Here is a 13647-nt window from a genome sequence, read left to right as displayed (position 1 = left end):
TAACAAGCAGTTAAATTAAAGCGATGCTCAAGTTCCAGAGAACCACCACCAGAGGGCGCTCATTGCTAATTTATCAACAATAACTACTCTTGCTACTTTTTGCAATTTTTCCCTCAAATGTTCTTCAAAATACAAGGTTTAAAATGAAATAGAGGTAGAAACTATGCAAAGAATCATGTTTTTTTTAAACAACAACAGTTTGTTAATTATTACTATAATCCTAAAAGACAAAGAAGTGAATACAGGTTCCTATCTGTAGGAGATGTAAATAAACAAATACCTGCTGTGTGAAGGATTTACGTCAACATCTCCATCCAGATGAAGCTTTAAACATCGGTCCGTCAGCTGCTGCCGCTGCATCCGGGGCCACAGCTGCTGATTAGTCGCATCTTGTTTACACCAGGGGCCGAAGATTTGTGTGACCTAGTTGCTAAAAAAGCCCAGGAGGGAAAGAAAAGCGAACTGCGAAAACATGAGTTTACAAAGGTTTTAAGACACGTAAGGAAAAGAAGAGACAAAACAAACGTTTCAGGAAAAGCTGCGTATTGTTTAAAAACAGATTAATCAGTAATATGATAATTGATGAGCTAAATTTAATTTAAAAGTATCAGAAATCTAAAAATGAGCTAATTTGACATTTAGAAGGCTGGACGATGTGGCTGACAAACACAACCTATCTATCATTATTTATTAGCTTTTTGGTGTTAAATATCTAAAATGCTGCCAAACTGTTGGTTGACATTTACTACTTTATCCACAGTTTTCACTTTGCATGAAGTTTTAAGCAGTTATGAGGCGCAGTGACACTGATCAAGAAGTTAGTAAGGAAAATATTTAAAATAAACAAGAAATTCCAAATATATTCCCAAATAGATTCTTGCTAATCAAAAGTTATGGCACACAGTTGTAGTAAAGATCAGAGTTTTGACTTTTACTGATCTAACACGAGGAGATTAAAGTACTAAAAGGTGATGCTATGCTTTCCAAATACATTAAAAGAAAGTTGAGTGGAAGGAAAACATGAAACGACTAATGTTTTGTGAAGCAAAGCCAGAGTTTCAAGCACAAACTTTAAGACCGTAAACTGTTGTACGTTTTACAAGTAAATAAGATTCTCACAGTATTGAAAATAATTTATTAAGATGGAAGAGTAAATATATTCATTTACTTTGAAATTTTGTTGGATGTTTCTTAGTTCCTATGATTAATTACACCAGTGGATGTAAAGGATTTTTAAACCATAATGTTCTTTTTTTACATTGGACAGAAAGTTTTCCATGTTGATTCTTCAAATCCAGAGTCCAGGGAACCTTTGACCGCTTCACTGAGAACATGTCCGACGTTTAAAGAGTGGAAAATACCAGGAAGTGATTCGGCTACTGTGATTGGCTGCTTGAGTCTTTGTCGTCGTTGCGAGGTAAACCGAGCAGCTCCTCGATCTTCTCCTGGTCCCTATTGGTTTCTTCTGGACGAACGTTGACGTTCAAACTGTCGATCAGCTCATCGGTCAGCTGCAGGCGGGCCGACCTGATCGGGTCAACACAGAAAACACAGGCTTAGGGTTTCGTACGCATGTGAAGTCAACCTACTGGGCCTGAGACAAACACGCAAGAGTGAAAATCTTCATCCACTCTTATGTGTGAATATTTTCCCTACCATTCTGCGAGTTTGAGTTCGTAAAGCTCTCGTCGTTCTCGCCGTCTCCGCTCTCTAAAGGTTTCTCCTGTCAGAGACTGCAAACCGATGATCATGGCACCTGCAGGAATCCTGTGGAGAGATGCATTTTAATTAAAATATGGTGAATAACGATATGGTGTGTTTGTAGAATAAATAATAAAAGGAAACTCAGTGCTAAAAGGGCATAATTATGTATTTTCCAGCCACATTGTATCTTTTTATTTACATTGCACGCTTTTATAAAAATGTTATATATATGAAACATGACTTAAAAAATTTTTTACTGCCCCTTTAAGAACCCTATTTTATTGTTTCCTTTCTGTTTAAACCAAAACCACGTGATATCTAATATTAAAACAATGAATTTGAAATGAACATTTCATTATAAGAGCAAGTCAACACCCAGACTTCTCTTTTCACCTCTCTTCCTTCTCCACCATGAATGTCGGGAGCTTTAAGCGGAGCTTTGGAGCGTGATGCAATGCAGTCGGCTACCTCCCATAACTCCTCAGCCCCGTTTCCACCTCACCTACTTCACATCAAACGCTCCAGGTGGCTGCCCGCTCGGGCACAGAGAGCCGAGGACGCAGCAGGCCTGAGCCAACGCAACAATAACTACAAACAATCCATCCTCCGGTTAAACCTTTAATTCACAACCTGCTTCAACCTGAGTGAAGTCGGCAACAGAAATGTAAATCAGAAGACGGGAGTGAAGGAGGATACGCTAATGATGTCCATGTTGAGGGGGCAGATGATGCTTTGGCTGGCGTTTTTTACTCTAGTACCCAAAAAAATATGGCCAACTGCAGTGCAGATGAGTCCCTCTGGCAGCGGGAGCAGACATGGAGGCAAAGCTGCAGCTGGGCAGCAGAGGGCTGCCGAGGGGCGCAGCTGGCTGCCAGAGCGCCGTCTGCTCTCAAGCAAAAACTGTTCACAAGCGCGAGTGGAAATACGACAAGCAAGCACGGGGATGAAAACACTCGCTGCGTCTCCGTTACAAGTATTTGTCTAAGAACAACACAGTTTTGCAGTTGCGGTGTTGCCAATAAATAAGAAATTACATTAAATGTGATAAGTTATTAAAAACAGTTTCATGAGATTTTCAGAGGAAACATTGAGGCGCTGGAGCGACAAGCGTTTTGGGGAAATTATAGTCGGCCATTTTACAGAAGAGCGCTGGATTCAACTCAACTTTTTATAAACTGCGACAAAAAGCCTCATAATCCAACAACTTCCTGTCGTCTTCTTTGTCGTTTCTGCCAGTAGTAACATCCTGCTGTTGATCACATGACTTGTGTGATGCAAAAAAAGAGTTTGAATCGCCGTTTTGTGAAATACATCTACTACGATACAGCTAAATTCTCAAAAACCTTTTAGAATAACAGAAAATAATACATTTTATTGATCTCAAGGGGAAATTGCATAATAGTGCAGAGAAGATTTAAGTTGCTCTGAGTTTTGCGTTGTAAAGTTTGGTTTTTGTGATTTTTATCACCAATTACTGCACACAGAACAAATATTACTTTCCAACAAATTAGTGCAAAATAACCAGTAAGAGAATAAACAGAAATAAAATAAAACCAAAAAAAGGGAAAGAACACAAATTATGTCACAACAAAAACAATTAAATTACTTAACATATGTGAGTTATTATATATATATGTGTGTGTATGTGTGCATATTTCCTTCAATTTTAGCAGTTATTTTTGATTTCCTTTATTATTTTCCTATTTTTAATGTTCCTGGATCAACCTGGGGACACAGATATTTTGTATAGAAGTAAAAATGAGAGGGAGAGAGAGAATAAATAGATAAGTAAATAAATAAAAGAATATATCAGAAAAGAAGAATAAATAACTAAAAGTCTGATGATTTCCTGAAGTGCATTTTAGTAAAAGGAGTCTCAAATTTGATGCGTTTCCTTTAAGCAAATTCATTTTTTACAGTAAATGGAAACACAGCTACAGGGTTTTCTTGCTGGTTGTTTGAGGAAACACATTTTTCACATCTACAGACTGAATTATTTGTCCTTTCTTCTTCTTTGTGTCAAGTTAAAAACATTGTGAAACGGGAAGCGGCTCTAACCCCAGCACGGCTCCGATGACGCTCCCAGCCAGCAGGCCTCTCAGGCCCAGGTTCAGCCTGAAGAGGCCGACCGTGACAGCTGCACACAGAGAGAGAGTTTCATCATCAGTCACCGCTTCTTTTACTTAAACGCTCAGTGATGTAAAAACTGATTTCAATATGAAGTTGTGCAATAGTGGACGGTTTTATTTTGACGTTAGATCAGATAAACGAAGCAAATCACCTCCAGCTGCAACGTAATTACTGACAGCGTCTTTGTTTCTGTACACAGACAGGCCGGTGCTGACGGAGCTAAAGCAGAGAGGAGTGAACAGAGTCACAAACTGAACACAAAATGTCTGTTATAACACATCAGTTAGTTAGTTTTCCTCATTATTTATCACACATCATCTTGGGAAAGCATTTACAGATCTTGGATTTTTCAATATTTTGTCGCAATACAACAAAAAATGCATTTAATTGTAATTTTTATGCAGCAGTTTTGCAGCAAAAGAGTGAAGTTTGTAGAAAAATTGCTTGCAAGTTTCATTACGATAAATTGTCCCAAACGTTACAGCGATAAACGATGATATTGTCATTTTGATACTATTTTCAGATAATATAATGCTAATAATGTAAAACAGATTCTCAAAGATCAATAAGCTTTAGATTCTAATGAATATTTAACACTGGAACTGGAAAACATTTTAAATATCCAAAATAAATAAACAAAACAACAAATAAAATGAGTTATAAAGTATAAATCGTCTTTCAAAAAACGACCGAGACTAAAGCAGCAGACTAAAGAGTTTTATCACCCAGTTTTTAGAAAAAGAAAAAAACAATAAATCATGCAATTGGAAATTATGGACATTGTTCTAATTTATTATGCGTTTCATTAATTTATCGCAACAGGCCTACTTTGTTTCATTTAGAGAAACAAATGTTTACAGATACTTTAATTGTTCTTGTTAGATTTTTTTATTTCAACCAGCAACCATGAAGTTTGTAAAAATAACTTTTTCAAGGTAGATTTTAATAAACACTGAAAAAGGAGAAGAGTCCTGCAGGATTTAATTAAAAATCGATTTCCTTCTTTGTGAATAAACCCTCAGGTGTTACGAAATGATCCACTTATTCTGCTCACCTGAACAAAGTGACTATAACAGAAACTCTCCAGCTCCATCTCCAGCCGTACCGTAGAAAACCTCGGATCGCTGCGTTGTGAGCGGAGCGCTAAGAGGAAACACAACAACGATACTTTTTACCCGTCACTGCAAAAATCACAGATTATGACGTCTTAAAAATACACTTTCTTATTAATCTTGCAGCAATTTCCTGGCGAAATTATGTGGGGAAGTTGAGAAATTCATCAAATCTCCCCTAAAGCGTTTTTAGATGTTCAGACGATCAAAACCGATCAGTCAGGATGGTTCACACACTTACCACTGCTTCCACGCGACTCGTGTACAGCTCCGCCTGGCTGATCTGGATGTACCGCTGCCTGGCGAGGCGCGCGGCTGGCAGGCCGCCGTACAGGAAGCCGGTGAACGCTCCCAGAATGCCGCACTTCATCACGGTGATCACCTCCTCTGGGGGTCTCTGCCTCTCACTACAATCAGAAAAGAAAAAAATCGTCCAGAAATTAATCGATTCTCGAAATAATAATCAACTAGTTTAGTAATTGATTAATCGCTAAATAGAGTATAGAGACTTAAAGACACTACACATTCAGAACAGAAAACTTTAAAAAAATAAAATATATATATTTTGCATTAAAAAGAAAAACATATTTGTCTGCAAATTTATCCAAGAAAACTTGGTTCAAATTCACTAAAAAATGTGGGCAATACTTAAAAAATGAGATGACATGTTTGTTTATTTACATCTTTTAATGTATTTCCAACATTCTTTAAAAGGATTAATGAAAAATCTGCAGCATGTGCCAATTTATTGCTCTCTGATTAATCGTCAGAATAATCAATAACCTTCCGCCAGATTTCCCCAGAATCTTTTAAACTCAAAAAGTCAAATTTCTCCTCCATATTAAAAAAAAAGAGTTGAAAAAAAGACACAAGGAATCAAATAAGGAAGGAAAGGCAACATGAAGGATGCAAAAAAGCAGAAGGAAAGTTTGAAATAAAAATAGAGGGATGCAGTAAGAATGAAAAGAATAAAAGATACCAGAAAGGAAAGGAGGGCAAGACAGGAAGCAGGAAGAACATGAGAAACGAAAGAAGAAAGGAAATCTATGACTTATATAGCATTAAAAAATGGTGGCAGCATCATGATAAGTGATTTTTAAAATAAGAGTTATAATCCTTATTTATTATAAACACAAAGTCTCTCTGTGTTTTTCTGCATAACCCACAAATATGTTCGGTATGCTTCTGTGAAAACCCTGATGTGATTATTTTATGATTATGAATTCACAAAAAGAGTCCTGTCCATTTAAATAATGCTAACAGACAACAAAACCACAAAATAATCAAACAGAGTGAAAACAGACTGACTCTCGATCAAAGAGGTCCCTGATGCGCTGCCATCCCGTATCTGGAAATTCTGGCTTGCCGATGATCTTTGGCAGAAAACCGGCTGCAGGACTAGTGGAGGAGGAGGAGGAAGAGGAGGAAGAGGAGGAGGAGGAGGAAGAGGAGGAGGAGGAAGAAGAGGAGGAGGGGGGCGTCTGCCCAGCAGCCACATCAGCTGCATCCACCCTGGGGAGCAGAAAGCAGAAGAAGCGAGGCATGGCGGTCTGGACGAGGCCCTGGAACGGGCCGGTGCTCATCAGGCCCCGGAGGCTGGAGTCTGTCTGAGCAGGACGAGGCTCGATCTCTGGCTGCAGCAGAACCAGAAACACTCAGTTACGCAACGAGAACGAGCTAAATGAGAGCAGAAAACATGAAAGATCTGCAATGTATCCAAGCCTACTGGCAGAAGTGGACAGTAAATGGATATTTTAGACATTAGCGCTTCTTAATGAAGCTTTAAAATTCTGTGGTTCAACATTATTTGCTCCTTAGTGTGTGCTTACACAGAGAATAACATTACTCTCCCGCACATTTCTCCTAAAATATGATATTTTATGTTTCTCTATCGTATAAAATCCCAGCAAAATGCATTAAGGTTTGTGGTTGTAACTTGAAAACATAAAGGAAAACAAAATAAATAGTAAATAGTATAACAAATAGCTATTTTATTGCTTAAAATTTTAGATAAGCTAGTCAGAAAATTCGCTCTGTGCTAATAAATAAATAAATAAAAAAGTTAATTTACATCAAAATTAAACATTTTTTAGATTAATTTCAAAATGTTTCTAGAAAAACAACAAAACTTCTTCAAATAGTTCAAAGCTTGAAACTATGAAATTTCCCAGTTTTTTTCTCAAAATGTATGATATTAAAAGTCTATGAGTTTTTTTCTAGCAAATGTTCAACTTTTTAAATTCAGAAATTTCTATGTTTTTACAAGAAACATTTGGGGTTAATCTCAAATTTTGAGTTTTTTTTCTAGCAGATTTTCAACTTTAGAAACTGGGAAATTTTGAAGGCTTTCATATATAAAAAAAATTAAGATTAATGTGAAATTTTCTGATTTTTTTCTAGCAAATTTTCCACTTTCCTAATTCAGAAATGTTTAAGGTTTTTTTTCTCAAGCAAATGTTCAACTTTTGAAACTCAGAAATGTTTAAGTTTTTTTTCAAGCTAATTTTAAACTTTTGAAAATCAAAAATTTCCATGTTTTTAATGGAAAATTTCTGGGATTAATCTCAAAATTTGAGGGGTTTTTTTTTCTAGCACATTTTCAACTTTAGAAACTCAGAAATTTTCAAGTTTTTTTTTCCACTTTTCAAATTCAGAAATGTAACATTTTTCTTTAAGAAACTTTTCTTCTTCCCAGCAGCTGTTAAATCTGTAACCATTACTGCTAGTAACAAACTCAAAAGGTCTTCACATCTTGTGGTTGTTACCAGGGTTTATCCTTAACTGCCCCAATTTCTTGTAATCTATTTATGGAAAAATACAGTTTGTACACTTCTTAAAATTTCACATTTCTCTCAGCATATAATATATTATGAGCCGTATAGTAATATTTTCTATAAATGGTAAGTTTACCTTTATTGTACAGTTTCTTATTATTTTACTTTACCTTAGTTTGAATATGCATGCTTTGGTTTACCTTCATCTCACCTGAATTTCCCCAATTTGGGACAATAAATTATTATATTTTTATTCCACCACTACATAAAAATGAACTGCTACAATTAAGAAAATAAATCCACTTTTACTCTAACTACATTTTAAATCTCATTTTGCTACTTCAGTATATATCTACCTCTGTGTTTAGCTATAGTAGCAGTTTCTAATCAACACCAGGTCAAACTGCTGCGTGAGAAAAATGCTACATTATCCCGTATTGTAACGTAAAAACACAATTTGTCTTTACAAACAAAAACATAAATGCTTTAACTCGTAACTTTTTATAAGACACTTACATAGTCTAGCCAATTGCGCTGCTAAGCTATTGGGTGCTAGCTTCCCATTAGCTTCATCTATGAAGGTTGAGATGCGGCCGCGGAGGGATTCAGCAGCAGGAAAATGTGGGTCTTATTTACTGGAGACGTCCGGAAAACACGAACATGAATGACAGTGTTTCTCCTCTCACATGTGTCCTTCTGACGGTCATCGTCATCCCACACTGACTTTCTGAAAGCTCAACTACTACAGCAGCAACACAACCTCTGACTCGGCTCAAGAAACATGCAGTGACCGGAGAGCAGCGCCCCCTGGTGGCCGGAGTGTTAAACGGATCCCTACCGCAGCAACAACCTTCATGCCAAAATATAAAATATTAGAGTAGTTTGGTGTAGTTTTGAATTAAAATTTCTTACTAAACTTACAATTAAACAAAACTAACTTTTAAGCAAGACACAGAAACTTGCATTATGTAAATTATCCCTTTTAATTAGTAAAAAAGCACCAGTTTCATTCCTTTATTTCACATCTTTCCCATATTATAAGTGCAATATTTTGCCAGTACTGATTTTGTAATAAATATTGAGGAATTGACTTAAAACAATCTCCTATATCTTTCTGAAAAGTTACCTTTGAGTGAGTTTTTCTTTCTACTTCAAGTGTATTAAGATATCTAGATAAAAATTCTCTGTAAGATATTGTGTTTTCTCAGTTTAAGTTTACAACATCCTGTTTAAATAATTGAGTTTATTCACTAAAAACACATCATGAGAAAAAACATTGGCCATTTGACTAATTTTTACATATTCAATAAAGCTCTGGACAGCACTTTAAAATGTTTTAGTCATGATACAACTTTCAAAATAGAGGATGGGAAAGTATATTTTAAGTGGTTGCAGATTGGTTGAAATTTTATTTTGCCTAAAAAAAAAATAAAACAAATAACACCCAAAGTAAAATGAAAAGTGATTTTTGACACCAATCTAAAAAGAAACAAAAGAAGCAAAGTCAGGTTGAAAGTTGTTTTTCATATTTTATTGTAATGAAAGAAACTTTGAAGCCAACCATGATTATGTTCAGACCATGATCAGAGCATCTTTTTTTGATTTCTGATCACAAATTAGCCATAATGTGAAACAAATTCACAAACTAATTAACCTAACGTGTGTTTAGCTGACAGGACAGTACAAATACTACAACATATTCAGTAAAATCCTGGTAAACAACAACCCTGATACTGTTTATTATTTAAAAAAATACATGAAATGTTATAAAAAATGCCAATATGGAAACTATTGGTATCTTTTGACACTTTGTGAAAAAGGAAACACTATTCTTCAAGTTCTAAAAACCTGCCAAAAATAGCAGTTAGATTCATTTTTAAAAATTATCAACAGTTTGCTTGAAATCTTTCATTTTTCCACCTTTTCACCTTTTTGATTACAAGACAGACACTGAAGATCACGACAATGTGAATCCTGGTGGTGGCAGCATTATGCTGATAATTGCTTGAGATAAATACTGATAGAAACCTCGTTGAGATCAAGTACTTCCTGTTTACAGTTCCTTTTTTCATCTCTAAACTGTGTTTTCATTTTTATTTTTGAGCTGTTGTTGCAGAAATTAGCTGCACAAATAAACTTGATTTAAAAATCTAGAAATAGAAAACAGAAAATTATCTCATACTGTAGATGTGCAAGCCCTCTACTGGCCGTTTAGGGAACTGTCTATAAAATACATGAAAGATCTGGACCAAGTTTTGAAACTGTGATTTTGTCCCCAAAAATGAGAATCAATACAAATAAACGATTCAATAAAAATTCGTACCACAGAAAATACAATCATAATTGTTGATTCTCCTTCGTATCAGAGTTTAAAGCTCCGTTTTGATGGATTTCTGGACAATCTGTTTGTAGTTGCTCCTCCGTTTGGGTTTGTAGGTGAGCAGCTGGCTGAACTCGGTCAGGAGTTTCTCCCAGTAACACGTGATTTCTCCCATTTGAAGGTGGTTCAGGATGAACTCCTGACCTCTGTGAGGAGAAAAGTTGCTCAATATACGTATTTCTTTAATTAGACCCACATGTAATTATCAAACATTTTCAGTTACCTGGAGGCGATATCTTGTGCGACAGAATCGTTTTCTTTGACAAACTGAAGCAGCTCTCTGCAAACACAGGATGTGACATCACTATTAAAGAGAGTTTTACTGTATTTGTGTCTCTTTCCCCAATAATATGTATAAAATAACAAAGTACCTAACGTCAGATAAGTTCTGTTTGACCGGGACGAAGTGGACCCAGGGTTTGAGCTGAGGGTAGAAAAACTCCTGCCAGTCGTCGCCCACATGAAACACCAACGAGCCGCAGAGGAAGAGATGTTTGAGGCGAAAACTTGCCGCCACACCCCGGAAGTTAAATAAATATCTAGCAGAAAACACCAAACCGTCCATTCAGACAATTATTTCAGTGATTGTATCGTTTATGCTCTTAAAAAAAGATGCTTACTTGTATTTACAGTGATCTACCAGAGGGATTTCTTTAGCTGGAGGTCTGCCGAGTGTGTCCTAAAACACAGAAAACTAAAGGGTAAACAGCAGATCTTAACGCAGAGGCGTCGGATTCGGTGTGGCTGCGTGTCGGACCTTTTCGGACCTCCAGGCCTGGTTCTTGGTGTACTCAGCATCCACCAGATCTGGAGCTTCTCTGGACAGAAGGATGAGTGGGTCGCGCTCAGCGCTGGTTCTACAGAAAGAAAAAAAACAAAACACAAGATGACTTGGACATCTTTTCTTTCCATGTTGAAATCACAAACTTCACTGGATTCTATTTTGTAAAGACAAACACAAATCTGTTCTGGATACATTCAAACACGTTTTAAATTTAAGCTCCTGAAGAAACCATCAAGCATCCTGGATGGAGAAAGCAAATATTCCTTACCTGGAGCCTCTGAAGAATCCTCTGGTCTCTTTCTTCTTCCAAGGCCACTGAGCTGCAGACCTAAAGGTCAGAATTACTTTTCGTGTCGCATCTCAGGAAAATGAACAAACAACACACAGTTTGCTTCCAAATACACCAAAATTATTCTGAAGCTGGTCTCATTTCCCTATGATTTTTAAGTAAGCACATTACTGACACCTAGTGGCCGATTTGAGACACAACCGATCTCAAGGAACTTAAAATAAATTAAAATATAATTTATATTTAATGTATTTTAAGTACGAAAATGAACGTCAATAGACCTGATATGACTTTTTTTTTTTTGCTTGTGATAAATTGTCCCAGAAATTTTTTCAATTGTTGTTTTGAGACAATTTTTAAGAATGATAATGTTAATAATGAAAGAACGCATATTCAAAGAACAATAAACTTTAAATTCTAATCAACATTTAACTCTGGAACTGGAAAAAAAATTTAAATATCCAAAATAAATAAACAAAACAACAAATAAAATTAATTATGAAGTCACTGTAAACAAAATTGTCCTTTAAAAAAAGGTCTAGTTGAGACCAAAGCAGCAGATTCAAGACTTTTATCATCCAGGTTTTGGTAGAGAAAGAAAAACAACAAATCATAAAAATGGAAATTATTGAGCCCTTTTTAAATGATCATGAATAAATGAGCGAGTGTTGTGTGAATTATATTTACCTTTTATCATTTCATGTGTTTAATTAATTTATTGTTTAAATTCAGCAGGACTCCAAAGACATTTTGCTGTCTTTTTTGCCCAAAATAGTTTTAGTTTTTTGTATATTTACGAGCTTGAACAGGTCTAAGAGTAAAACTGCATTTGCAAGGTTGCTTTATGTAATTTTGATAGACTAACAAAACAATCATAAACTTCTTTATATTAAGTTTAATATTCAAAATAAAAAGTGTTTTATCGTACTTTTTCAGATCATCTCTCATCAGATCCCATCTGCCCAGTCCGGTGGGGTATATGGGCCACACGGCGGGCCCGCCTTCCCAAAACGTCCACGCCGGATACATGATGTCCAGATAGTCTGGCGTCTAAAAACAAAACATGTTTAACTCACAAACGCTTCAGCATCTTCAAACGACAAACACTGGCCAGATACTGACCTTACTGAACGAGAAGACGGGCAGAATCGGTTGCACCCAGTTGGGCACCTGAGGGTAATCTCTCACATTCACCACCATCTCCACGTCAGGCAACCTGTCCACAACCTCCAGGATGAAATGCTCCACTCCACTGCACCTAAAAAACACAAGAAACCAGATTTAGGAAAGTTTTCACATTAATAAAACCCTAAAACACAGTATTTATGTAAATAAACGGACACTTTTCATGCACCTTGCAGGGAACATGCAGTTGTGCTCTCGGTACAGCTTGTGTCCGATGACCTGGTAGTGGGTGCCCACACCTTTCTGAACCATGGTTGCCATGACATCCTGAGAGATTCCCCTTTCAAAAGGCTTCAGGTCATGATGGAGGACACTGAGATACAAGTTAGGGGAAAAAAAGAAAACACACCACATATTTTATATATTTCCCTTATTTTTATAAATCTATATTCTATTGATGTTACTCACCCAAGATGGCAGCTGCAGTTAACAGGGTTACATGTTTTGTATCCTTTAACAGCTTCTGAGACCTTTTCTTGTATTTCCTTCCACGTGTTTTCTAAAAAAAAAAACAAAACAGAAATTTGAGGCCGATGTTGTCAGTTTACACTTTAACTTTTGTATTCTTGTTTCGTGATTTCCCAGTTTGCCACGTTACATTACCTGAGTCAACTAAGGAAAAATGTTTAAACCAGCCACCACTGTAAAACTTTATAATATTCAAAGATATGTTCTCAAACTGCTAATATTTTTCATTTCTACACTTTGAACTAATTTCAAAAGAGAGAAATATGAGCAGAGTCAGAGAGAAGCACAAATAATATATGCTAATAGTAGCTATCAAAATAGAAACTCAGATTGTTCTAGATGTAAAACGGAACCTTTAAATTTTTCCTCATTTAAAGATACAGATTTTGAGGACAGACTCTCTTTTTCTATTCTACAATAAATCCAGTTTGAATGAAAAGTAAATTAAAATCAACAGACCTTGATGTATCAAATATATTCAGAAACTTCCCACATGTTAAGTAAATACTACAAAGTTAAAAAGGTAAATTTATAGTGGAAATACTTGCTGCAAACGTAGCAACAAAGTTGCTCGAACAGCTAGCTTCCAGGCAGCTAGCTTCCTATGCTAATTGATCGATGACTCCGTGATCAAAAGTTATCGCGAGGCGCCGCAGTGAGATTAAATGAGACTGTCCAAACCTTTTCTCTGTCTTTACGGTAACTTTAAATGCGTCTTACCAGCCGAACAGAAGCCGTAAACTTGAAGCAGCAACAGAAAGCCCCTCAGAAACCGGCGCTCCATTTCCCGCTATCCTCCAGCTCTGTCTGAGAACAAAGCA

General features: G+C 36.3%; 2 protein-coding genes across 3 annotated transcripts; both read right to left on the bottom strand.

The window, feature by feature from the left end:
- Nucleotides 1-1115: 1115 nt before the first annotated feature.
- On the bottom strand, nt 1116-8506 carry timmdc1 (translocase of inner mitochondrial membrane domain containing 1). Its single transcript, XM_032556682.1, has 8 exons — nt 8237-8506; nt 6255-6580; nt 5188-5353; nt 4889-4977; nt 3986-4053; nt 3763-3841; nt 1657-1767; nt 1116-1527 (listed from the first exon to the last, which is right to left on the bottom strand). The coding sequence occupies exons 2-8, from the start codon at nt 6527-6529 to the stop codon at nt 1377-1379; spliced, it is 939 nt and encodes a 312-aa protein (XP_032412573.1). The 5' UTR covers nt 6530-6580; nt 8237-8506; the 3' UTR covers nt 1116-1376.
- A 723-nt stretch (nt 8507-9229) lies between these two features.
- Nucleotides 9230-13610, bottom strand: poglut1 (protein O-glucosyltransferase 1). 2 transcript variants are annotated; one of them, XM_032556678.1, is made up of 11 exons: nt 13547-13610; nt 12767-12857; nt 12528-12671; nt 12296-12431; nt 12102-12223; nt 11153-11212; nt 10858-10957; nt 10721-10779; nt 10472-10639; nt 10324-10380; nt 9230-10246 (listed from the first exon to the last, which is right to left on the bottom strand). In XM_032556678.1, the coding sequence occupies exons 1-11, from the start codon at nt 13608-13610 to the stop codon at nt 10090-10092; spliced, it is 1158 nt and encodes a 385-aa protein (XP_032412569.1). In that variant the 3' UTR covers nt 9230-10089. The 2 variants fall into 2 exon arrangements, with proteins under 2 accessions (XP_032412569.1, XP_032412570.1); XM_032556679.1 differs by lacking the exon at nt 13547-13610 and adding an exon at nt 13286-13417.
- Nucleotides 13611-13647: the final 37 nt, after the last annotated feature.

The sequence above is a fragment of the Xiphophorus hellerii genome, chromosome 24 (genome assembly GCF_003331165.1).
Source record: "Xiphophorus hellerii strain 12219 chromosome 24, Xiphophorus_hellerii-4.1, whole genome shotgun sequence".
Taxonomy (NCBI): domain Eukaryota; kingdom Metazoa; phylum Chordata; class Actinopteri; order Cyprinodontiformes; family Poeciliidae; genus Xiphophorus; species Xiphophorus hellerii.
This window is presented reverse-complemented; position numbering and strand designations above follow the sequence as displayed.

Bases quoted from the DNA above. Each gene is read 5' to 3' on its own strand.
- timmdc1 (XM_032556682.1), bottom strand. From the start codon at position 6,529: ATGAGCACCGGCCCGTTCCAGGGCCTCGTCCAGACCGCCATGCCTCGC. The intron at 3,842-3,985 runs GTGATTTGCTTC...CTCTGTGTGCAG, and splicing joins TAATTACGTTGCAGCTGGAG to CTGTCACGGTCGGCCTCTTC. The intron at 1,528-1,656 runs GTAGGGAAAATA...TGACCCGATCAG, and splicing joins GAACTCAAACTCGCAGAATG to GTCGGCCCGCCTGCAGCTGA.
- poglut1 (XM_032556678.1), bottom strand. From the start codon at position 13,610: ATGGAGCGCCGGTTTCTGAGGGGCTTTCTGTTGCTGCTTCAAGTTTAC. The intron at 10,958-11,152 runs GTAAGGAATATT...TTCTTTCTGTAG, and splicing joins GGATTCTTCAGAGGCTCCAG to AACCAGCGCTGAGCGCGACC. The intron at 10,640-10,720 runs GTAAGCATCTTT...GTTTTCTGCTAG, and splicing joins GTAGATCACTGTAAATACAA to ATATTTATTTAACTTCCGGG.